General features: G+C 36.8%; 1 protein-coding gene across 1 annotated transcript in view; it reads left to right on the forward strand.

Moving 5' to 3' along the window:
* Positions 1–4297: 4297 nt before the first annotated feature.
* LOC103776659 (transient receptor potential cation channel subfamily M member 3-like) overlaps positions 4298–26925 on the forward strand; it is a gene marked incomplete at its 3' end in the record, with an annotated part of 24571 nt that continues 1943 nt past the window's right edge. The window contains exons 1-5 of the mRNA XM_008944177.1: positions 4298–4429; positions 10584–10663; positions 11355–11559; positions 16714–16927; positions 19791–19915. Of these exons, the coding sequence (XP_008942425.1) occupies positions 4298–4429; positions 10584–10663; positions 11355–11559; positions 16714–16927; positions 19791–19915 (756 nt within the window). The remainder of the gene's footprint in view (positions 4430–10583; positions 10664–11354; positions 11560–16713; positions 16928–19790; positions 19916–26925) is intronic.

The raw sequence follows: 26925 nt of genomic DNA on the forward strand, positions 1-26925 counted from the left end.
ATCAGACATTGTCAGATCTGAATAATGAAGGGTCATATAATCAAAATCACATAGTTCCAAAAGGACAGAAAAAAAAACCCCAGAATTATTACTTTCCCCTTATAACACAGAAGACACTAAAATCACCACAGCTACACAGAATAAGCTGCCAGGGTGAGAGATGCTTCTCTTTGCACTTTGTTCTCCTGTGTCTGTTTGGTGACTGTGTTTGCGCACGTTACTGCAGTGGCTGTTCCTCCTGCCAGGAGCCTGACTGTTACTCCATCATGCTGAGCCAAGCAAAATGGAAGAGGGGATTTATCAACAGGATGATGCAGAAGAGAAAGCATCATGCTTGCCCTTGGTTTGGTGAATGAGGGTAGTTTCATGCAGGATGACCCGAAGGAGACACATAGATGCAAGGAGTCTCCAGGACAAGGGTAAAGAGGAGAGTGTGAAGGAGCACAGAGGGGTGTCAAAAGGGAAAAGGACATTCCCCTGCCCAAAAGAAACATCCTCTGGTGTTTTGCATTCCGTGTGTTTCAGTGGGCACACTGAATTTTTCCCTCGTCCAGCTAAGGGAAGGTTCTCTTCTTTTGTATCTGAGAAAATTATTAATTTGGCTCAGCAGAAGAAGAGGGAGACAAAAGAGCTGATCAGCAGTGTTGTCTCATCTATTATTACTGGCTCTTCTGTTGTTCCACTTCTTCAAAATAGTGTCTGGAGGAAGGCTAGAGGGTGATGAAATCAGGACCTCACCCAAGTCATTCTAGCAAAGGATGCCTGTGGGGCTGCCATTATGCAGGGGGCTCAAAAGGGACTTGTGCATAACTGCAGGGCTGAAAGATGAGATGAAATGTGAACAGTGGCATGTAATTGGTCCATTTGAATGTTTAGGCTTGGGGAATGTCTGGAATCCCCATTCCTTCAGGCCCTTTCATACAGTTATGTACAATTTAATTTTAATTGCTTCATCAACTCAGCACCCACACAGTGGCTAGCAAAACCACCTCACTCTAATGAAAGAGCAGACAATGTTATAGCTGTCATACATTTGTGGGGTAGAATGAGCAATTTAGAAATCAAGCAGTTCAGACCAAAATTAGATTCCGGGCAAAACTCCTACGTGTGCATTTTAACCTCACGATTTTTTATTAGAGAGCAGTGGAATCTGTCTTAATGTGAAGGTTATTTTCTTTCCTTAATATGAGGAGTTAGGAATAACACTACACTTTTTTTATAAACCAAAACCAAGTTTACTGCTTTGAAAAATAGTTTGTCTTTACTAAATGGCAGAAAAATATTTCCTGTAGATTCTGCTTTCCAGTTAGGTATGTGCATCTGCTGTGATATCATGTTTCATTATGATGTTAAGCTATATTTGACATAAATTAGAACTACTTGACTTCTATAGCAGCTCTTTACAATTAATATTATAAATTCTTTACTATATTGGAGTGAATTATTGTGATTATTGTGATTAAGCTAGATACTTATGTGAAAACTTTACCACAGTGCTTAGCAGTGGTGGTCAAGAAAACCAAATCAACTTTTAATAGGAATTGTCAGGAAAGGAACAGATAACAAAACAGTGAATGTCTGATTGCACAATGGTAATCTGTAGTTCACCACTGGTGCACAATTCTGGTTCCATGCAGAAGGATAAAATTACCAATAAAAGATTTGGAGAAGGGTAGAAAGGGTGATAAAAGCTAGGAAATGGTTCCTATATGAGAAAATACTTGGTAAATGGTTAATCTGAGGGGAAAAAAAAGTAGTTAAGAATAGATCTTGAAAAACATGACTGGTGTGAAGAGGATGGACCGGAACTGACTGATCACTGCCTGTCTCAGTAACCATCAGGGGAAAGTATGAGGAGACATGTTCAAAACAAACAGAAGGTATGGATTCCCCCTGCAGCAAGGAGAAAGATGTTAAGAATACTGAAAGTTAGCATTAAATCAGCAGACAAGTTTGTGGAGAAAAACCCACAGAGGGATACAGAACACAGAGAAATCACAAAAGCCTACGGAGAGTCACAGAAAATGTAGAAATCACAACTTAGGAAGTCCATGAGCAGAAAATAATTGCTAGCTGACAAACTGTTAGGAAGAAGCGTTATACACTTTTGACTTATTTTTCCTTTTCTCTAGCACCTATTTATGGCACTTCTAGAGACAGGATAGTGGGCTTGATGAACCCATCATCTGATCAAGTAGGGCTTTCTCACTAGAAGAGGTTTATTTGCTAACTTAACCTCACAGCAGATTTGGTGAAATCATAAATGTTTCTCTAAAGAAACATCATGAATGATGTTAGCAGGCTTAATTCTTCCTCTCATATGCCAGTACCCATAAGAAAGAAACAGGGGAACCTTTTAAAAGTCTTGTTTACAATATATCCTTCCTTTTATTAATCTTTTGTTTAAAATTTCCCCTTTGCAATTCTGCTGATCTTGAGGGGGTCTCTAGGAACCTGCATGTCTGCACCAGCTCTTGCATCTAGTCATTCTCCCTGATTCTTTTTGAGATGTCTATTAATCTTTTCAGTTAATTTATCAGTAGCATGGATAATGACTAGCCATATATATTTGGTCTATATGTTTTAAAAATGTTTAAAGCATAAATACAAGTTTGCTTAGCAGTATTAACAGACATAAAATTGTCATTTCTGCTACCTTGTAGTATGAAAAATGTCAAATATACTGATTAAAAGCCTGTTGAGTGAAAAGTAGCCAATTATTTTTAAATTACTCTATTTACTCTATGCTATTCTAAACACACTATAAAAATTACATCTGGTAAGCAATGCTGACTTAATTTCTGTGATGTACTGTAGTAATAAATGACTGCATTCTATGTTCTCCTAATCTGTAGTGAGTACAGCTTGATTTTCAAAACAATTCAGTATTGTTCTTGAAACGACTCTGATGATAAAGAGTTTGGAAGATCAGTTAGAAGAACAAAAAAACATACGGAAGTACAGCTCTAGTGAATAAAGGCCTGATGGCTAGCATCTAAGATGATACTAGGTGTCTGTTAGAAAAGGAAGCATTTTGGGACTTTTAAGATATTTGGGACTTTTTAAGATATTAATGATCCCTATCTTAATATCCAGACAGTTAAATTTGTAATGCTTCAGGAAAGATATAGAACTGCTTATAACACTTATAACTGAGCAGGACTGAAAGGAAGGGTAGAATTTTGGCTTGAGCACACCTAGTTCATATTGTGAACTTATTAAGTTAATATTGCAGCATTGCCATCCCTTGTACTAATCTAGCTATAGAAGTTTAAAGATACAAGATCTTTACTCAAGGACAGTGGGATTTGTAGAAGTGCCCGTTTGATTAAGGAACACTAATCACATCAAGCATGCAGTAACACTGATTCAATTCAGTCTCCAAATGCTCCTGCAAATCCTGTCTGTAATTTTCTTCAGTAATACTCCATTGCCTATCCAGCTGGTCTGCCCTTCTGCAAGGCTGAGAAGGGCTTTTAACAATACCTCTCTTGCCCCAGTGTCGTAAAACATGATTACTTGTTGGAGATAAGCAGACCTGGGAAGCAGAGTGTTAGTACCACCTCCGGTTCTGCTCTGCCACTGAGATTGCAGGCTTCTAAAACTGTCAGAGGTCAGTAGTTAAGCATCCTACCTAGACAACATGTATCCCAGCTAAGTAACAGTGATCTTCCACAAAAAATTTTGATGTTAATTTTTAGAATTTGATCTCCTCTTTCATGAGTCAGTACTGAGCTCATTGCTAACTACTGTTTGAGACTTCATTAAGAGTGAACTAGGTTGAAAATGTAAATGTTTATATTTGTAGCGAGGAAAGACGGTTGTTTATGTTCGTAGCTGAAAGAAGGTTGTAGAGAGGTGGGCGCTGGCCTCTTCTCACAAGTAACAAATAATGTAACAAGAGGAAATGGCCTTAGGTTGCACCAGAGGAGGTTTAAGTTGGATATTAGGAAAAATTTCTTCACTGAAAGTGTTACCAAGCACTGGGACAGGTTGCCCAGGAAGTGATTGAATCACCATCCCTGGATGTTTTCAAGGTTTAGGGTCAGAGCTGCGCCCAGACCTATAACAGACATTCTCTGTTAACACCTCTCCCCTCCCAAAGGGGAAGAGAAAGGGAATAAAGGAGAGAGACGTAGAGAAAGATAAGTAAAGCAGCTTTAATGAAAATAATAATAATAATAAACTGGAATGTATACAAATGTATGCAAAACCAGGATTGAATCCAACCCCCTCGATGGAAATTACGTGACCATCACCACTGCTGCTGTGGAGCAGGCACTGAGGAAGTCCCAGAATGGACTCAAATTACGTGACCATCACCACTGCTGCTGTGGAGCAGGCACTGGAGGAAGTCCCAGAATGGACTCAGTGGCAGACAGAAACCAGATACAGGAGCTGGATTCTGGAACTGGATTTAGGAACACAGGTCAGGATTCAAGGCAGCATGGACAGAGTCCTCCTCAGATGCCAGCCATTGAAGAAGAGAGCTTGACTGTCATGATCCCTCAGCTTTGTATTGAATATTATGTATATGGTATGGAATAATATGTTGGCCAGTTAATGGTCACCTTTCCTATCCAGTCCTTCCCACAGGTGCAGCCTTTTCCTTTCTGCTCCCATTGCGATACACAAGCTATAGCAGTGACCTTGTTTTGCATACCAGTCCTTGGTAGTAACTCTAAACTGAAGCATCATCACTGCTAGGAGAACGTAGAAGACACTGTCTGTGAAAATATGTTATTAACTTCAGAAATTGCAGTTAATTAAAAGAGACTTAGGTGTGAAATAAAATCACTGAGCAGAATTAGTTCTTCTCTAGCTAAAACCGGAACAGACGTGTAAAAGTCATGTAGATACAGTGCTTAGGGACGTGGTTTAAAAGTGTATTTGGTAGAGTTAGGTTAATGGCTGGACTAGATGTTCTTAAGGTCTTTTCCAATGTGAACATTTCTATGATTCTGTGGTTAAGTGTGCAGCATCCACTTCTCTGAAAGCACTGTTTTGCAGTTGCACTGTATTGAAAAAAAAAAAAAAAGCTATGTCTGCTTATTGGCCATTTCTTTATTACTGCTCAAAATACACGAGTATCTATGGCACTGCTACTTTCATTGCAAGAGAATCATAACATTAATGCATCTTTAAACAAACTATGACAGCCTACTCTTGTTGTGTCAGTGGCATATGCCAGCTCTCCCTGAGTCCCTGTCTATAAAACATCCTTCACAGTGCCACTGGGTGACATATGCGAGTAAGTATAACTGTTGTTGCCTGTGATGATTTCTTAAGACACAAGATGTGGCTTCTGCTCCAGGTTACTTTGCAAGCTAAAACCTGAGTCCAGGAACAATCTCCAGAATCTTGTCAAGTTTGAGTAAAGACGTTTCACTTCAAAGTCATATTTGGATTTTTACTCCGTTATCTCGAACACATGAAATCTTTCCCTTTGTCCCCTCACTTTTTCTGCACCTCCCAACCAAACCAAATTCCCTTGTGTTAAAACACAGGGTGTCTTTTCCTGCTTACTCCCCAGTCGTATTCTTTACCTCATTCAGCTGTACTGGCTGCTCTCTTGACACTGCAGCTTTCTTTACCTTTGCTGCTCTCCGCAGAAAATGTTTGATCTAATCCTGTGCTAAAGAGATCTCACAAGATCTGCACATGGTCTCTTGCTCTGAACTGTGTGGTAGAGAAATCTCCCAGCTGGTAGCTTTGCTGGAACACTGTGTGGATGTGCAGGTATATGCATACAGAGTGTGTATATGTACATACTTCATATATACATTACATGCATGTATGTCTTTTACACAAAGAAACTCGGGGAACTCAGGGAAGAGTGAAAAGAATAGCTTGTGGATTAGCCAGCCTCCAGAAGCTTCTCAACATGCATGATGGTATAAGAAGCATTGATGCGTATGCTCAGCCTTGCCCTTCCTGGGCCCATCAGAGCTAATGTACAAGCAGAATAGCGTAGTACTTATGTATTCATCAGTGCCAAGGGTGTAGAAAATGTTTTCCATGCATTAGATACAGCCTTATTGAAAAGGAAAGGAGGGTATGTGTGCATATGTAGGCGTAGAGAGAAGTTTTGAATTCATCCAGACTTGGGTGATGGGGGTGGGAGAAGAGTAAAAATGTTTTATATTCAGAAAACTCTTGAAGTAAGTCATTGAAAACATAAAATTGCTGCATACTGTAAAAAAAATCTAAGTGGTGTTCATACAAAGATTGTTCTTCAGTATTGATATCAAGAGGGTACAGTAAAGAAGTAGTCTCCACATTTGTAAACATTTGAGTTGTGCATTGTTACTAAAATTTAATTGAACTGAAAACAATGCAGTTGCTTGTCTCTGAAAGACAAAGGTTTATATTTATGACTTTATGAAAAGTTACATTCACTACAGTACAGGAACTGTGGTGAGAAACACTAATAAACCCCAGCTTCTTTGGAAAAATGCCATTGTTGATTAATTGCAATATATTTCAACTCTGTATAGATTTCTCAGAGTTACCCAGTAAACACACTGGTTTCATTCTTTGGAGATTAACAATCTCTCTTGTGTGCTCAGGTTCTTTCCATTTTAGTACACTGTTTCTTTTGAAGGATTTGTTTTCGTGGGTTGAACTTTAGAACTTAGAGCACCTTATCACACTTTCACAAGCTTGCTTTCTAAGAGGAGAGAAGAAGGGGGGAAAAGAAAGCCCATCAATGTTTGTGCCAGTTAAATCGAAGCTCTCAGGGGATTTCTGTTTCTTTTGGCATCAGATTAAATGTTCAAACCAAGCAGTGTTGTGAGGCTGCGGGTGGCTGTCCACCAGACCCGTAATGAGGCTAATCCCAGAGCAGCACATTCCAAACAGCTGATGGGTGCAAGGGCTTTGCTCGCTCTCATGTCTCTGCCTGTGGGCACACCGAGTGCCTGGTTCGGAGCGCGGTCGCAGGTGTCTTATTAGTGATGACCAGCAGCGGGGAACGTGGACAGTGGAGTTTGCTCCAGGACAGACTTAAATGCCCAGTTTGATGCTCAGGTAAAGAAGAGGGAATAAAAATGTTCTGGGTGGGATTTTACAGCTTGGTCACTAAAGAGAGAGACCTAACCTAGAGATCTAAGCTCTGAGTAAACTAAATCCAAGTATGAGTATGGCATGTACTTTAGGAATTCACTGTGGACTTTATATTGTCTTATGAATTAATATTCAAGGAGTGTTTATGAAATAAGAAAAGAGAAGATAAGCTTCTTGCTCTACTATTCCTGAGAATACTTTGTTATACTTTTCTAACTTTTTTACTACTTTATTAATTCACATTATAAACACAATGTTAGTTCAGACTGTTTTGTCATGAATGTCTTGATTTCCTCAGGTTACTCCCATTTTCTAATGAAGACTCTGGGGCAAGTAACATAATTTATTACACCTGTAAACCTTGTGTTTCACTACAAATTATCACTGCAACAGAAATATAACAGAAATATAACAGGAATATAACTGGCATGGGGCAGTGAAACTAGATGCCTTTTTTCTTTTTAGTTTGGAAGGACAAGGAGTTATGAAATGGGTAAATGGAGTGTTTTGACATTACAGCTCTGTCAGGTCGGATAGTATATTGTTTGACATCTAAATGCTGTAAAGTCTTTTTTCCTGATGTGAATAAGGGACTTTTAAAACCAAACTATTACTTTTGCAATGTTATATTTGAAGAAGTATCATGAAAATTCCAATGCAAATTATTATTATATTTAACATAGCTGGATTTCTTTTCTGCTTGCAAAGACAGTATGAATAAGAGTCAGAAAGCTGATTTTAAATGTCCATTTCTTGGTTTTTGAAAGCTTGCTTGTATACATTAAGAATACAGTTTTCAGTGAAGTACCTATTAAAGCATCTTTTTGTGTTGGATCTTGAGACTTAGAGAAATTGAATTAGTAGCCATCTTTAGAAAAGATATATTGGGTCTATGTATTACTTAAATTCACCAAGGTAAATTGTCTGTAAAAAATTGAGTGCACAATTCATGAAATTTGATAAAGGATATTTTTACGGAGTCTTGGCAACATGAATAATAATCATACTCTATGTAAGCTGTGCAGCAGGATCTGATTTTGGATGCCAGGAAAATAGTTTACTTATAAAAGCTTTCCATGCTTTCTGAATTAAATAACAGATATTGCAAGCATGCATTTCATGTTAAAACAAGCATGAAGGTAAAACTGGCATTAGTCTATAAATATTCCTTTTTTGTCAAAAAGTTATTGTGCATATATATATACACATACATACCTATATATACATGCATACGTAGATATACATATATATTAGAAAAAATGTAATTTTCCCCTATAGTTTTACTTCAAAAGTTCTGTAGTAAGAGGGTCAAATGAAGTTAATAAAATTCTCTCTGGATACCTTCACCATACTAGAAAGTTTACAAAAAGCTTTTCTTTGCATGAAAAGGCTGCTATACTGAGGAATTCTAAGCTGATTTGATTGTATAATATGCAATGTTGTGATGATGGTGGTGACTACTATTGCCTGCATCATAGGCTTGTAAGCATTTAGAAGTTATGTGATAAATTAGAACTTCTAAGGAGTCTCTCCTAGGTAAAGTAAAACTTTCTTAGATTCTCGAGAATTTCTGTTTAGCTGTCCTTTGGATAAACGTGAAAAAAACCTTCTGTATATGTACATACTTCACATATACAATTACATACAAAATACAAGTATGTCTTTTACACAAAGAACTCAGGGAAGAAAGAGAAAAAATATCTCATGAACTACCCAGCCTAGAAGAACCTTCTCAACATGCATGATGATATAAGTTTAGACGTCAATGCCTGTGCTCAGTCTTGCCCTTGCTGGGCCCGTCAGAGCTAATGTACCAACAGAATAGTTTCAGGTCCCGCATTCTATAATATAATAACTTTCTGTTTGGTACTGTAAGGAAAAGCCATCAAATACAGTTCTATTTAGTGTTTTTAATAGACTTTCCTTTTTCAGAACTGTAAAAGTCATGTTATGGTGTCTACCATTGCTACAAAATACAAAGTTTATCAGATTTTTAAAATAAAAAAACAAATAGAGCAAAGATTAAATACTGTTGCGTAACATGAGGGACCACTAGATCCAGTAAGAGATTATCTTCTGTGACAAAGGCAAAGGAATATCTTTTTGTGTACTGAGAGTGATAAGTGATGAAGTTAGCTAGAAATTCTTATAGTACTTTATACTGGTGACGTTCACTGACTCCAGGAATTTTCCACAGTTCACAATGATTTCCGAAAGTCTCAGAAACACAAGTGTCTGGGTGGAAATATGAAAAACACAATGCAGACTGAGTTGACAAAAAGGTAGCGTTAGGTATTAATGAAAGCTTACCTTATGAGATAACTTTAGTTAGTAAAGGTAGTACTTGGAAAAGTTATTATCTAACCTTACATAGCAAAAGGTAGCATTAATTAGTTAGCTAATGTTATAAAAGCAAGTTCATATTTTCTCTTCTTATGGAGGCAAAATTCTCAGATTTCTATTAAATTATCTAAAGCACGTTTCATATTACTTAACTCTCAGATAGTTTTGTCACAGTTCATATTGTTCTGTTTAGGCTGTGCAATTAAATAGGTGATTTTATTATCTAAATACATTTTATAAAATGTATCTGAAACAAATTTTTAAAGGAAAGTTTCAACTCATCTCCTTGTGAAATGCAAGAATTGAATTCAATCTGGGGAACTTACTTAGAGAGCTTGCCAGAATGCATATTATATGGAGTGGGGACTGTAGATAATTTAAAATATTTCAGAATTCTGGAAGTTTCTTGTTTGGGTTTTTTGTTTGATTGTTAGTTTTTTTATACACATCTATCATTCTTTTTAAAAAGATATCATGTATCTGAAAATTAAGACTACACTGAAGGAAATTACTTGCTTTCCTGTGAATGTGGGGGGGGGAAATCTTGAGTGTTACGAACAGGCATAGCTTCGCTGAACTCATAATGTATCAAAGATTTTTGTTTCTCATTTCAGAAACAGATCATCCCTTTTTCTTTTTTTCCTTTTAAAATATCCACATACAAACCTGTTTTTTCTGGCTCCATGTTCAACAGCACTCTCAGTACTTATATAAAAAATTGTATTGGAATCATGATGTTATAACTTTATTGTGAGGTATTTATTTTCTAGTTTCTGCAATTTATTTTTTTTTTAATTAGAGCAGACTTAGTTGTATTACTAAAATTGTAATACATTTTTGTAAAGTATTTACTAAATAGGTGTGTTTTTTCTCTACCATGTAGAAAAACTTAGTTTTAATTTAATCTTCTCCAGTGATTCTTGCTACGAGAATATAGATGACAGTATCAAAATCATCTGGGTAGTGATTATGAAAACAATTATAAGAGCTTGTGTTAAGTGCTCAGCTCTAGAAGGCGACAGTAGTTCTAGCGGAAAATGTTTGCTTTGTGCAAAATGTGTACTTTGTATGTGCAGTCAGCAAAGCTTTCTTTTACATTTGAAATTTCTCTTCAGTTGTACCATGGATTGTGTTTAATAAGCAAACAGCTCACAGCATTTCCTTTCTCTTTTCAGGCACAGAAATCATGGATCGAAAGAGCATTTTACAAGAGAGAATGTGTCCATATCATACCCAGCACCAAAGACCCCCATAGGTAATTGTGAAAATGGAAGTCAGTTACAAGAAAATGCCAATCTATGTGTGTGCATGCCTAGGTATAGGGATATAAATAGTTTGTTTAAGACTTACTTGATCAGAAGATGTCTGAATTGCATCTTGATGGATTCCTATGGGCACTAGTTGTGGATTCCTCTGGTCACTATTTGTTTACATTTTGAAACTTATTTAATAATTAAAAAAAAAAAAAAAAGTCAAAAGTGGATCAGCATCTATGTTTAATTTCATTATCTTCTTAGTTCAATATTCAGTGCCTTGAGTACTTACCTGAATTGGATGTGTGACACACAATACTGTCAAAGGAAAATAATTGCAGTGAGCTGCCTGTTTAAATTATGTGCTAGTCCATGCAAAAGCTGATTACTTGGCCTGATGTCATCTGAAGGCACTAGAAAATGTTCTTAAATTCATTTTGTACATATTTAGAACAAAACATGACTTTACTGAAATGTAGGAGAGGCCAAAGTAAAAAAGAATATAGAAGGATAGGTAGTAACTGTACTACATTGCTGCCAGAAACAGACTCTACAGATAGCAGGAAATCCATCAGCAGATTTGAAAAGGGTTGGGGTTTTTTTAAAGATTTGTAGGCCCTGTAAGATCGTTTGTTTCCCTGTTCTGTTTATACACACACAGGACTCAAGTTTTCTGTTTGTTTCATGTCATAGGTGTTGCTGTGGTCGTCTGATAGGTCAACACGTTGGACTGACTCCAAGCATCTCCGTTGTTCAGAATGAGAAAAATGAAAGCAGGCTTACTCGCAATGACATCCAGCTGGAGAAGTGGTCCATCAGCAAGCACACGCAGCTCAGCCCGACGGATGCTTTTGGAACCATTGAGTTCCAAGGAGGAGGCCACTCCAATAAAGCCATGGTAACCCTGTTTTTCTCTTAGATAAGTAATGCTGTTAGCTCAAAAAAAGGCATTCACAAAGAATAAACGGCATTCTTTCTTAACTTCGTTTTGAAGTATTGTTTAATGTAAGACTGTACCATATGCTTTTATATATCATGGGTCAAGGAATTGGTTGACAGAATTAATTGTAGAAACTGAAGTTCAGCATAACAGGGGCTACCTTTATGAAGACTGAAGACGTGCTAATGTGCTGCTATCTTGATTTTCTTCCAGTGGCTAGCCATCCCTCTCTTTTTCTGAATAACTTTAGAATTCAGCTATGGCTTCCCATTTCTGGGTGTGTCTGCAAGGCTGATAAATTTGAAGTACACCAAATTTCTTTTCATATTCCTCCAGATCTGCATTGGAGGATAGACCTGTTAGACTTAGTGCTTCATCTTTCAATGAAATAAGAGGCCCAGTAAGTGCCTAAGCTAGGAACTGGAAAATTCTTATTTTGCCACAGATTTCCTTGAGCAAGTCACTTAATCATAATACAGTGCTATGGAGCAATACCAGAGCATATTAATCTGAAGGCACTGTTCCATTAAGTTGGAGATGTGTTTCCAACACCCACATTAACACATGCGTGTGTTTCTTCTCTGTGGCATTACATGAATGGAAGAATCTCTCCAGCTCTATCTAAATGACAGGACCTTAGACTTTGGAAATGAAAGATGAGTGTGTACCTAACTCACTGTGGCCAAGACACTGCTTTGGACAGCAGTGAGGGCAGAAGCAGAGCCTCTGGGCACTCTGCAGAATAACCTGCTCAACAACCCAGTACCATCTTCTTTGCCTGAATTCTTCCCAACAGGTCTCTCAGATCTGTTGTGGTACTAGATGGATTAGAGACAATGAAGAGCTCAGGTACTGTGCTAGCAAGAGCCAGATATTTTCCTCAGATGGCTACATAGGTGCTGGAGGTGGAGTGATTACCTGAGTGGATAGTTCTGTTCTCCCAGATGGATGGCTTCCTTTGATAGAAACCAGAAAACAATGTTGCACTAAGAAACAGATAGAAAATTAGGTAATTTCTCTGAGAGTATCACAGACACCTTATGTTCTATTGATAACCAGTCACCTAAAAATCTGCAAGGCCATCTCTAGGGAGAGACTCTGGTTCAGTAAATAACATTTGTTTAGTGTGAATAAATTGACACCTCCCCCAGCACTGAAACGAGCCAGCCCGTGCTGTTGATACTTTCACAAGGAGTGGAAACAAAACAGAATGCTTTTCACCAAAACTGAGAAAGATTCAGAGATACAGTAACCAACATGCTATTAACCATATATGGATACTTCACATTAGATCTGTCTTTATGAGAAAGGGTAATCACTAGAGCTTTTTGAGTGCTTGAAGATCACTGTAAAGCAATAAACTGCCCTGCCCAAACAAAAGTAGTCTTGGGCAGCCAGGAAATTAGTAAGGTTTTAAGGAAGCTGTTGATACCAGTTTCTCTAGAGGACTTCTGGTGTCCTGGTACAGTGCATAAGAGAACAAGAGATGCACCAAAGTACATGCTGTGCTCTCAAAGAAATATGCTTGAAGTGAAGCTGTGGAGATAAAATTGAAAGTCAACATGAAGGAAAGAAAAATCTTGTCATAGAGTACAGTCAGGAATGAATCCATGAAAAATATATAAAAAAGAAGACAAAAAGGAGTTAAAATCTGAGCAACCTAAATAAGTTAAAACTTAGAGATTAATACCGATGAACCATTTGTTGCTGGAAAAACCCTGGATTAATTTTGACAGTAATAGAATCAGGAAGATATGTGCACCTGCCATCATAGTCATTAAATTGCACCCAAAACATGGGAACAATTAAATTCTTTCTTAGTAAAATAAGTCTATAAAAGCTCCACAAATTCAGTCATCCCACTAATGGGAAAAGTCCTTCAAATTAAACAACTCACTAAATATCTCTTTAATGTGTGTCCTGCTTGGTTACCATCAATGAGAAAAATATCTTTCATATGACCAAAACACAAATAAGGAAGTCTGCAAAAGCAGTAACTGTGTATTCTTTAGAACAGAAACAATATAGTCTTGTACTATGGGATGTGTGTTTTTCACTGGAAACAGTATGAAGGTGTCCTAATAGTCCTATTTCCAGCCCTAAACATTACTTTGGGTAGATTACAGTCAAAAAGTTGCCTAGCTAGTTGCTGTAGTTTTATTAAGAGAAAGAATTAAACTCCTGTCACTGAATTTCCTGGGTACAAGGTCTTTCCTATAATAAATAAATCAAAAGCTATCTGTGAAAACCAAAAGTTTGTGCAGTCAAAGCACCCAACCAAGCAGAGGAGGGAAAAAAGAACTTTTAAACTACCTTGAAAAATAAGTCTTGGAAACAAGAACAAGTACATAGTAATCCTTGGAAACATTCTTATTCAGACAATATCTTTTCAAACCCAAAAGCAGAGAAGCTGGAACATCAATGGAGGCAGGAGGAGGGAGAGAAAAGGGAAAAAAAATCAATAAATGGATATTTGTTTTTTTCTAAAAAAAACATATATAAAATATATAAAAATATGCTACTTAGTTTTTCCAGCTACAGGGTATCAAATATCGCTATAGCATACAAGCTGATTTTTGCTGACAATCACGTTTGGTTAATATTGTGCCTGTTGGCTAGTAGAATAAACCTTATAAAGCAGCAAAATTTAGCAAGCTGACCAACATCAAGGAAAGCCTTAGGGATAGAATTTAACATAAAATTCACCATCTGTTGTTACTTTATTTCCTGAAATGATTGTCCACAAGTGAAAATTATTCATCAAGGTAAACAGAACTGACTAGTATTATCTTGGTTTGTGCTAACAGCAAAATTGGTAAACTTTTCTGAATCAGGCTACAAGGAATGTGGTGGGATTTATTCATGGAAAGTGTAACCTCAGATTTATATTTTGGAAAATGGTAGCTAATTAGTGGAACAGAGTAGTGTAAGACTGACAGATAATAATTTCTTCCCTTGGAAGTAGCCAAATTAGATTTTAGTTTTATATATATATATATACGTGCATACTTTGCATGTATATTTGCAAACTACAAATGCAGTGATATAAGTGATATAATATTAGTTGCTGCCAAATAATTAACAGTGGCATCTTTAGCTGTGAAAAAGAAAATTACACTGAATTTATAACAGAACACATGGATTTGAAACAAAACAGAAAAGACAGTGTAAGCTTACATATTATTGATAGAAACGACTATGCCAGTATTTTCATTCTACAGCCACACATAAAAATTCGCAAACAGCTTGAATTTTGCTAATGCCATTGAGTTGTTAAAGTATCTTCAGTGGGGCTGCACTAAGCTACTTAAATGAATCGTGAATAGCTAAGGGTGCAGCAGATTATATAGAAACACGTAGCCATGATTAGGTAACATTGGTTCACCGGATCAGTTGCTAAACAGGCCTTTCTTTCAGTCTTCATATAATGACAGATGATCCTGCAACAGCACTGTGTTTTTTAGTTCTCTATCAATATCATATTTTCTTTACAAGTATCTCATCCCATTCATGTTTAAGAAACACATTTAAAAGCTTTGCTTTTTGTATTAACATAACTTTTATGGCAGAGGCACTGTAAAAAGATCTCAGAGGGATGGGGAGATCTGTACAGCTTTTGCGATAAATCAGTGAATTTAAAAAATGTAGGAAAATTAATAAAATGTGATCTACTTGTATTAGTTGGCTCTTAGTAGTTTAAGAAATAACATGGATGAGTTTGTCTGACTAAATAGTGGCAATTTGTTACCCTGATTCTGAGAGCAGTTATAAAACTAATGTGAGTGATTCCATTCCAATTATGAGCAACATCCTGAACAATTTCAACTGGTCATTAGTGGACCAGTTAAGACAATGTTACTGTGATGCATTTTGCACTGAGCCTGTCATCAGATTAAACAATTTTTTTAAAGTTTACGGTCTGCCTTCCAACACACACAAAAAACCTCACCCTTAACATTCTTTCATTAATTGATGCCTAGATTCCTTATCAGGACCACTCTACAGAATTCAAATTTCTTTGATCATCCAAGGTTAGATGGAAGATGGCTGTTTGAAAAGCTTTCTTGTTAAGTTCATTTGTCCTAATTGAGTGCATTCCAATAATACTTCTAATGTGCACAATAAAAAGCTAGCATAGAAGAATGCAGCTGCAGAAGAAATAAAGTTTACTTCAGTCCACCATGCAAGCATCTGGCTGTTTGACCAATAATGGGCACAGTTATTTTTTATGATACCACTAGATAAAAAGTGTAAACAGCTATTGGCATGAAATGGTACCCTTGCTGTCTGCATCTGCTCTAGTTTAGGGATCAGATGGTCATGACAGCTTGAAATTGATGATTTATCAGTTTACAGTGTTGTGCTGGTGTCAGGCAGGGTGGTCCATAGGTTTTGGGGTTCAGAGCAGTACTTCTGCATCCTTTCTTGCCCTGCTCTGCTCACACATAACAACCAAAGTCTTGCATCCTACCCACACACTACTCCCATGAAGAAGGGATTAAATTGTTTGCCATTAGAAGGGATCATTTCTATGGCTGACAAATACACCAGATATGGAATTTCAAGGTAACAGAGCAGTGGTTTAGGTTAGATTTATGTTTAAATTTTATAGGTAAATTTAGATCGATGGATGCTATATAAAAGCACCTGTTCAATAGTTTTGCTCAAATTTATGTGTGCTTGAACAACTGAGGTTGTTTCTCTTATTTCCCACCTCTTGAGATTTAGATTTTGTTAATTTGAAAACAAGATACAAGTGAATGTACAGTTGTGACTGACTACCTAGGTCATGTTTGTCAGACCAATTAAAATTTTGCTCCACTTTTTTCATCCATAAATTAAAGACATGTATCTTTCAGGCATTGCTGAGAATATTGAAACAGTTAATGGCTTAACTTCCTAAATAAAGGCATATTGTCTAGCCTGTGAATTGCAAGTGTTCCATTATTCCTAGTTTCCTAACTTTTGAAAAATCATCAAGTTAGCAACCAGTTACTGCTTTTGTCATAAAGGTTGTCTTTTTTTCTTTTGATCTATTTGATATAGCTATGTGTTAGGAACCAGTGAGTATAACTGATCTTTTTTCCTCTACTGCTACCCTTATTTCTGCAGTATGTACGGGTGTCTTTTGACACAAAGCCTGACCTTCTTCTGCACCTGATGACCAAAGAGTGGCAGCTTGAGCTCCCTAAACTTCTCATCTCTGTGCATGGGGGCCTTCAGAATTTTGAACTTCAGCCAAAACTCAAACAAGTCTTTGGAAAAGGCCTCATTAAGGCTGCTATGACAACTGGAGCATGGATATTCACTGGAGGAGTAAACACAGGTAACATTGAAAAGAAAGCACAGTGGCATTTAGGAGATTTCATCATAGAAAAAAATTAGGACTGATAAGATTAAGGAGCTATTCCTTGTTTTATTTAATTAGTGTTGGCTGTACTATATGCAAACAAGAAAATGCCAAGTTCAAACCAGCCTGGCAACTACCAGGGAATAAAAGGCTTGCTGAAGCATGGAAAGCACACTGAGGAGCTGAAAATAAAGCCTCCTGTGAGGCAATTATATTAGTATATTGCCAATGAAGACTCTACTATAGTAAACCTCAAGGAGGGACTACTAACCAGAAACCTAAAAAGTCAAACTCTTATTACATAAAATGGAAAACATTTTCATCCAGAAAATTCCTTTTATTTTTTTTTACAAGATGATCTGAATTACAAAAGGAAAAGAGGTTATTTGTTGTGGATGTGGTGAAAAACTTTAATGTAAGTATCACTTTTTCCTTTCATGTAGACAACTTGACCTAATTTTTTCTGTTATCACTGAAGCAAGAGCAATAACATTGCCATTTCTGTTCAAAGTTAAGAACATCTGTAACATACCATATGTGTGTCCTAATGACCATAGATAGCAGCTGGCCCAGGAGACAGCTGGCTCTCTGCTAGAAGGCAGTGTCACAGGTTTTGTGAATAAGCTGCAAATCTTTGTTCTTTAGATAGAAAAGTCTGAACAGTGGTTTTCCAATTACCATCCCTGCAGAGTGTAGAAAGGAGGAGAGACAGAGGAAAGTCAAAGAGTTCTACTAGATAAAAGTGCAAAAAGTTTTGAGCTAGGACATGTACTTGTAAATTCTTATGTCATTATCATTTGCTGCAGCAACAAAGCTATAATGTATTACTTTAATAATGCCACAGAATGCATCCTCTTCCTGGCTATAAAAAACATTGTAATCACACTAGTGCATGGTGGATCAACTCCTACATATTTGAATACATAGATAAATAGGTTCACGTGTTTCTAATATCCCTCACATCTCTGCTGAACAGTTCAAGGAGGAAAACTGGGTTAAATGTTGACCTGTGTACTGTGGTGACAATAGTTATGTTAGTTGCCAGACACACTTGAATCTGACAATAGCAGAGACGGATATAATTTCTAAATTAAATGCACATTTAATTTAGAAACTTGTAGGTATTGCAGTGGATTAGCACAGAACTATAGAAGTCAAACTACAGGAAGTTTGTAAACAAGGACTGGCTCTAACACTTGAATGTGGCAAATGCACGACTCATTCATACATTTTTTTAAATCATCATAGCTGAAAATGCCAAAACAATGCAAATGAACCATAAAAGTAAATGTCGTTACTGTTGAAAAGATTTTTTTTCCTGTAATCAAAAATTACGTAGACAAAAAAATTAAGTTCAAATTGGTGTGTGTTATTTTAAAAACACAGAATTCCAGGAGCAGCTCTGCATTATCATTTACCTCTCCATGCCTTTTTTAATTTCGGGAGCAAAGCACTTGTTTGCGTTGCAGCTATGTTTTCAGAATGTGTAGGTGAAAATTAGGTGGTTTACCTCTATGAGCAATTGTACAAATTGAGAACTTCTGAGTACAACTTGTTCTTTTGATGATGAATTTTTAAATCAGATTTTTTGTAAGGAGAAGTATAATTAAAAAATCCTGAAATGCTCCTGATGGACTAAGAATCAGTGATGTGACAGGGAAGGTGAATACTTGGCTATGACTGTTAAATGATTAAACAAGTTGGTCTGAATATTCATGTTATGCCAAAAGTTGATTATTCTAAACAGCAGAATGTTTTGCAGTCTGGGCAGATTTTCTGCTTTGAATCCTCTGGGTTGCTGAATCAGAGCTTAATTCATAGTTGATTGCAGGTACAAGGTTGTGGTATTTTGTTGGGGTTTTTTCCTTCCACAGTAAGGAAATTAGACTCCAGGACTTAGAGGATTCGTTAGGTTATTACTTCTTGTCTTACATGGTTCATTTAGGGTGCAGAAAAACTGTGTCTAAAATAATATGTATTCTGTAATTGTTGTAATTCCAATCCAGACATCCTGAAATTGCAGAATCTGAACACAAAACAAACACAGAAGCTAATGGCTAACATGCACAGCAAATCCATAAGTCTGCCTCAGTGCAGCCACATCACAAAATAGTTACAGATACAAAGGTAAAAAATTACTTTATGAAAAAAAGAAGGAGAAATGGCATTTGTCCTCTGCACAAAGATATCACTGGAACACTGACAAAGCTGGCCCAAGGTGTATAAGGAGCATTATCAGAAAGCACTTTGGAATAGAGTCGAGGAGCAGTCATGCTCTCTGTGCCAATTTCTGTTTTCTAACTGATCCCCATGGGGTTTTTCAATACTCTGCTGGAAGCTATCTCGGGTGTCTGAGTTTGCTTGGAAGGAATGATAGAATAGTTCACCACAGAGTAGTGTAATGATGTTTTCACATTTCTATCCTTTATTCAGACAGAAGGGAACATCTGTGTGCAAGCTATGCTTTTGGGAGAGGTTGGGAGGAGTGGGTTATTTCCTGTGATTCTTCCCATGCTTGGGAAAGATACAAATGCTTACATGCACATATGTTTGTGAACATATGTGCAGACAAACAAGTTACAGTCAGCTGTCAACATTTCCATTAACATTTCTAGAGCTATTTAATTTTTTTCTTGCTAATTAATATTTTTTTGATTAAATAAAATGGACTTACAGTATTATTGTAATAATAATAATCGATAGAAATATATTAATAGCTTTACTTAATTGTAAGCATATGCTTAGGTGTTCCCCAAAAAGGAATTCTATACTAAATCCATACAATAATGACAAGAAGGATAAAATTACTAATTTCAATTACATGTTCTTTCTTTCCCAGGAGTCATTCGGCATGTTGGAGATGCACTGAAAGATCATGCCTCAAAATCTCGAGGGAAGATCTGCACAATTGGTATAGCTCCCTGGGGGATCGTGGAAAATCAAGAGGATCTGATTGGCAAAGATGTAAGACATAGATCACCTTCAATACATATAAATCTTCCAGTTATTTTTTCTTTCCTCCTCATCCCTCACTTAACAATTCCTCAGAGAATTAATGTCTGCAGCAAATAATCAATACATGTGCAAGGTTTCCATTATGGTTGATAGCAGTTTTGACATGACAACAATAAAAATTCTTGCACTCTACGTTCCTTAAAATAAATCATAAAGAAATCTATTAAATGCTATTATTGAAAATATATTAAATTTTCATCCTTACAACACCATATATCTTGAAAAGTGCCTGGGAAAATACTGATCACAAAGCTTGAAGCCTGGTTTATTTTGAAAGAATACTATGATACATTGTTTAAATTCAGAATTGGAGACCATCCCCCTTAAAATATATTCTGTCCTATATATTTTTAATACTGCAATTGGGAAGAGTCTTATAAATGTACTGGACACGAGATCAGACCTCAAAGAATCATTAATTCTGTCACCTGAAGGAGAGAGTCAATGTTTCTCATACTCTTTCACATCATTCTTCTCTTTTAAACCTATGCTGTCACTCAGAAAGATTAGCCCCCAGTTTTAAATATATTAATAGCTTACTAACACTAGTTATGTTACCTGAAACTTTTATGAGCCCTTTTTTTTTCCTCACCTCTGTTTCATGCCCAGGCAGTCTAGCTAAGAACCAGTGGCTAAATTTGAGTGGAGAAGAGATACATTCTTCACTCTCTAAACCATTCTTCTCTACATGTTCATCCATTAACAAGTATGGGATGGTAAGAAGCTTCAGTTATCAGTTAGGTCAGAAGGAATCACAATGAGTATGAAGAAATTGATCTAACTGGAATTCATTGCCATTCACTATTGAAGTATAGCCATTAGGGGGAACTGTAGGAGCATGTGGGTTTGTATTTTAATACCACCACCACTTGTTTATAGGGTTACCAGTATATACAAACAAGCAGAATGGGGTGGTGCAGCAATAATTCTGAGTCACTAGTGAGCTCTTCTGAGTTACAGTGTGAAAGGTGACTAGCAGAAATAGCTAAATCAAAAATATGAGGTGTGTCTTGTTAAAGCAGTATAATGTACACATCACTTTCAAGTAGGGAGTTTTTATTGTCTATGCATGGAGTTCTGGAAGCCCTGCATGAGGAAAGAGGGAAAGAAAGATCAAATTAGTAGTGAGTTTTGGGATATTGATATTCCTCCATTACTTATGCCAACCTGTTGGAAAGTTATATACCTCTGTTCTCAGCTAGTCACCATCTGTTAAAAGTGCTTTAAAGCCTTCTTTCAGAGAAAGAGCTGAAGAAAAAAGTTGTTTTCCCAGCTGTTTCATCCAACTGGAACAGCCACCCTGATTTCTGATTTCTTTAAGAGGAGTTTTTCCTATAAACATCCTACTAATTTAACAGGAAACAGGAAGTTGGGTGCTTTTTTAAAAAAAAAAATGCTTTCTGTTAAATCAAAAAGGGTCAGTACTTATTCTGATCATCAGACAGAAAGTGACAAAAGTTTAAAAAACAGTAAAGAATGCAAATTTGAGTAGAATCTTCCACTAATGCAGCCAGAATTATATAAGTAGGATTACAGTTACAGGGTCATCACTAAGGTCAAAAGTAGTCCTGAAATGTTTGTGTCACAGACACAACTGAAACCCCTCCAAACCTCCTGGCTTCTAATATCTTCATAAAATGGTTGTTCAATGGTATGATGCAATGCTGAAGCACTTCTAGTTTGTTTGTTTGGTTTTTTTTTTTTGTTTGGTTTGTTTTTTTGTTGTTTGTTTTTTTTTTTAATCTCTAATGCATATGTAATGCTACTGCTTTATATTTACTGCTATTGAATTTCATTTTCAATTTTATTGCCTAGTGAGGCTGCTTTTTGGAGGCTGTCTTTAACTCTTCATAGTCCACTGAAATATCTAAAAACTTTGGACACTCTTTTTGACACCAAATCCCTTACAACTGTGCTGAACAGAACAAGAACCAGCTTGAGGTAGACCACTGATATCACTAAATCTTTTTGGTAACACTCGGTCTTTGCAAATGTTAACTTTTCCCTCTTACTGTTTTCTCTCCCTTCCCCTTAGCTTCACCCATGGCTAATCCCTCAAAGGATGTTCCCCTTTACCAAATGTGTGCAGTTTCTTTAGAAGCTTTTGGTGGGGAAACGTTTTGAAAGCTTTTTGAAAATCAAAGTGTATTATACTGACTGGCTCATTAGAGATGAATGCTGTGAAATGAGCCAAGAAGGGGAAATATAAATAGTGCCATAAGCATATAAAATGAATCAACATTAAGCAAGAAACAAAGGCCACAAAGGATTACGCAGGGGGGGAAAAAGTCAGCCAATAGTAAAAGGCCTGTCAAATGCAGCATCAATGTGGCTTTATGCCTATATGCACTATGTCTAGTTAAATTACAATCAGAACTGAAGAGTTGTCAAAACATACTTTTCCAGCGTCAGATAGATACAGAAAACTTAGTCATGGGATTTGGCAGGGGGGAGTTATTGCTATTGCACATGCCTCAGTGCATGTTGCGTCCTTATGGTTCTTGGCAAGTTAGGCGTGCTCAGCCGAGCTGTGCTTCTGCTGAGGCTCCAGCCCTTGCCTAGCCTGTATGGGTCTTGAAGTTGTAGCTGAGGAGTTTTACGACATTTACGAGTCCATCCCGATCAGTCAGGTCTTGGGAATCCCAAACCCTTTCCTCAGAGCCATAAAGAGAACCGGCCAAATTAACCAAAATAATACTGTTGTTTGGTATTTGTTATGTTGTGATGGTTGGAGATACCTAAAGAGACTTGTCTTATTCCAGTACTTTAAAAGCAATATACCAGATATATCATTGAACTAAAATTGAATACACCAGATATATAATACATTATATAATATAATAGTGCCCCTATTAACACACTTAGAGTCTAATTTAAAAACAAGACACAAAAAGAAAAGGTGGGTAGTGGCCTTCTTTCCAATTTTCTGCTAAAAGAACTGGAAAAGCAAGGTGGTTTACTCAGCCTTGTAGAAAACTTAAATTACAAACAAGTTTTCTGTATTTAGGGAGCTATGTAAAGAGATATTCTTCCTTTTAGAAGAGTGCACATTGTGAGTCTTTGTAGCATGCACATCTTTCAGAGTCTGTTCAGTCCTCATTTGGGTTTAACTCCTAGTCACCTCAGTAGGAGCAGTGCCTGGATTAAGAAAAGGATAGCGGTGTTATACTTTCATTTTGCTTAGTGAAAGGACATTTCCAGCATACTATCATGTCATTGATCAGTCAAGATGCTGTAGTATGTAACCTACTAACTTAAATAGGATGCATTTTTTTTAGCAATTAGAGTTTTGAGGAAAAACCCAACATTTTCATACTGAACTAATTGAACCTAATACTGAGCTTCTGTGCTGCTGTGCTGAATCACTGCAAAACCCATGACACCCACTCTTCCTTGCCTGCTATAAAAAACCTTCCATATGTGAATCCAGCAGGTTGACATAATGAGAAATTCCGAAATTCTCTCAGAGTTTCTTGACTTTCATTTGTCTCCCGTAGAGTACTGTTATATATTACATGGATTGCAATATGTTTCTCTCCCTGTATTGCTTCATTGGTCTTTCAGTTGTGCTCAACAACTTGAGTATGGTAGAACTAAAGCTCAGTAGAAATTTTGGAAAATCTAAAGCACTACCTATTTTTAAAAAAAGCTTTAGCCAGTGAAAAGGAAGCAGTAGTGGTTGGCTTTTACAATTCCATGCAGCAGAATGCACAACCCAATATATAAGCCTACTTTGTAGATTTGTGCCTGAACAGACAAAAGTGTGACGTAAAAGTGAAAAGTGTTACCAGAAAGAAAACTACTTTCTTAGAGCAAGTTTGTATCTATGTAAGAAATACATATTTATTATACAAATATATATTATGCATAGTATATATTAAATATCCTATAATATATAATATAATATCTTAACTATATATATCTTATAATAGATACTGTATTTATTTATTAAAGTATTTTTAATATCTCTATCAACCCCTTTAATGCAGTCTGTGTTCCAGAGTAAATTATATGTTTCAATTCCTAGAAATCAAATGCGGGAAGCGCAGTCTTTGCCCATTGTAGATGTTCTTTATGGACTTCGCTTATACAGATGCTTGTTCTTTTGTACTGCTCAGAATATTCTGAAAAAATAAATTTTATAAAACTCACCAATGAATATAGTGTTATTTGAAACCTAGTCTCCTATGCAGCTGAAATCATAAAAATAAGGAGCAAATGTTGTCCCTTTTTATGTAAAAGCTAAACTTATATCGGACTAAACATAAGTGGAATCCAAACGTCTTTAGATATTTCTTTTGTTAAAAAAGTAAAGACTGGCTTTCTCACTCTATTTCTAAATAATGCTTGTGATTTATTAAATTTATTTATTTTCAGAGTAACAAATTCTTGTGTTAGTGCAATTGTATTTTATAACTGTAACTGGATGTAAGAACATGTCAACAACAAAGTTTTCTCTGGGATGCTCAAATGGTACTGCAGTCTTGCTCTAGTTGCACAGTTTTATTTTCAGCTTTTTTTCAGTATTGATTTGGGTGGTGGAGTGGGAAGAAATTTTAAAAGGTGGAAAGCTGTATGCACTTCAGAGGGCACGGTCACAATGGAGAAGTTAGAAGTCAGCCTGTCATGGAACAGATGCTAGCCTAAACTTCCCAAAATCTCTGGACAATAATAGATTAGACAACTTCTTCAGGAAAGGACTTCCCATGTTGTAGTGGGTGACCAGGTAATTATTAATAGTTAACTCAGTGCTGAATCAGAAAAATTAGTATTATTCTGGAATGTAGATTTAGAATCATTCACTTTTACAGCACTGGGCACAGGTGAGGCCAATGTCTAGTTATGAGACAAGGCAAGGAAATAAGAGCAAGCAGGAGGTGAAGAAAACATAACCAATGAGTAAGGCTTAAATAGGTAGAATTGTTTACTTTCTATTACAGCTAAACGTTTATTTTCATCAGCACACAAAGTTATACCTGCTCCCTTCTCCTTGATCCCACCAGTAAGTACTTCATTATAAATGACCTTACTCTGCCTGTACCACGTACCCTTCATTTTCAGAATACTATCTACTTCCCTGAGATTACTAAAGGTTACCCAACACAGAAAAAGTGTGCATTTAAGACTTAATGTACCTTAGAATTAGTGTCTTTACTAAACCGTGATCTTTAAAACACATCAGTGAGACCTGTCAGAAAGAGCAGTGCTCATACTGCTTCTCCTGTATGTTTGTACCAGACAACACATGCATCAGACTGTCAAGATGGGCTACACGTTTCCTTTTCATTCTTTCACAGTAATCTGAATAACAGTGTTAGCATATAGCATGAGACTCCTTCCTTCTGTCTCTCATACTTCATTGTTTATACACTGTCAGATTATGGTTAGCTTTAATTATTTTCTGCAGGTTTCAGAATAACAATAAAAGTTACAAACCTCAGGCAACTTAATAGTAAGTGTCTATTAGTTTATTATCATTGGATTTGTTGTTAGCAATTTTGGCTTGTTTTTGGTAGACATTTTGCAATTTGCCTTCCAAAAACATGTTGCTCTTAAAGAATAACTTGGATTGCTGGGGTGCAAAAAAGATTGCAGATAATCAGAAATAGTTAGCTCACACTTTGTTTCACTGTAACTTTTATCCAGTGTTGAGGTATCGTAGCCCCCTTGCAGGCTAGGTCAGGAAACAATCACTCTCAGGAAAGATGTAAGGAAAAGAGATTGAGCTAACTCTTATTGCTAACTACAAAGTGGGGAGCACGCCTTCGGCGAAGCTGTGGATTGGCATATTTGTAGCCTATACAGACAGTTTGTACCACGATGCTTCCAGTATCCTCTAAATTAAATCAGGAACTACTCTATTCCCCGGTATACTTCAGAACAGTGGGGCTGCACAGAAGGTTTAGTTTGAACAACAGCTACTACTTTTTGAAAAGCAAAGCACGCATGTCTTTCTCTCTCCACCACTATTCTGAACACAGTTAAATTTGTGTGAATGCTTTACCTGCACCTTCCTTGCACAGATTCATGCATTGGATCACATGACACATGCATACACACGATCTGTGGTGAGATACCTGTAGTAACTTTTCAATTGCTGTCCCTATGTGTGTCGTGTGCCTGTGGGGAATGTGAATTAAGTGTAACAGTGCTTTTAATTCAAGACTGGGCCACCTCAGGGTGCAAAGACAACTGCTGCCATTAGCCCAGCTCCTCACATATTGACAGAATGCCCTCAGTCCGTGCAGCATGAGTACTGCCTCACAGCATGGCTGCTGTCACAGTCATTCATTAACCTATATTTAGAGGGTTGACTAGAGCATAAATGCTTCCTTTCAGCTCTGCAAAGGAAGATGCCAGGGGACATTATTCCCTCTTCTCAGTGCAGAAGGAGGATGAGAGGACTTTAAAGTCAAAGTTTTCCAACCTTTTAAGTTCCATGTAAAGTATTAGAGATTGAAAAGAACAAAGGATTGAAAAGTGCAAGAGTGAGAAATGGAAGATCTGCTGAGTATTGTGGAAAAGCAATTCACCTCAAGGAAATAGCCTCAAAGCCTAGGATTTTCTTGCCTTCCTGAAGATTTTTTTATCCTTTAGTCGGGAAAAGAGTCTGACAGTGTGGCTTGTAAAATTTATTAATTTTTTTAAAGTATTTCAGCTGGTGAACTGTGCATGCTGGGAACAGTTCAAGTGAAAATAATTGTATTCTCATTTTCACATCTATAAAATTTATTAATAAGAAGATTCACCTTGTAGCTAGACAGCGGATGCAGAACCAAAGGATAGCCTTCTAATCTGCCCTGCAGCAGCATTACTAGGTCAATGTATGGAGCCTTTGATGTTGCAGGTCTTTAGAACTGCAGATCAAGCTGTCACCATTAGAAGGTTTTGAGCTGGGGCTCTCAGGGACAAACCACAACCTGCCAGTAGAATTGCATGCACAGTGGCTCGCAGTCGGT

This window comes from Merops nubicus, unplaced genomic scaffold, assembly GCF_000691845.1.
Source record: "Merops nubicus isolate BGI_N331 unplaced genomic scaffold, ASM69184v1 scaffold567, whole genome shotgun sequence".
NCBI classification, from domain to species: Eukaryota; Metazoa; Chordata; class Aves; order Coraciiformes; family Meropidae; genus Merops; species Merops nubicus.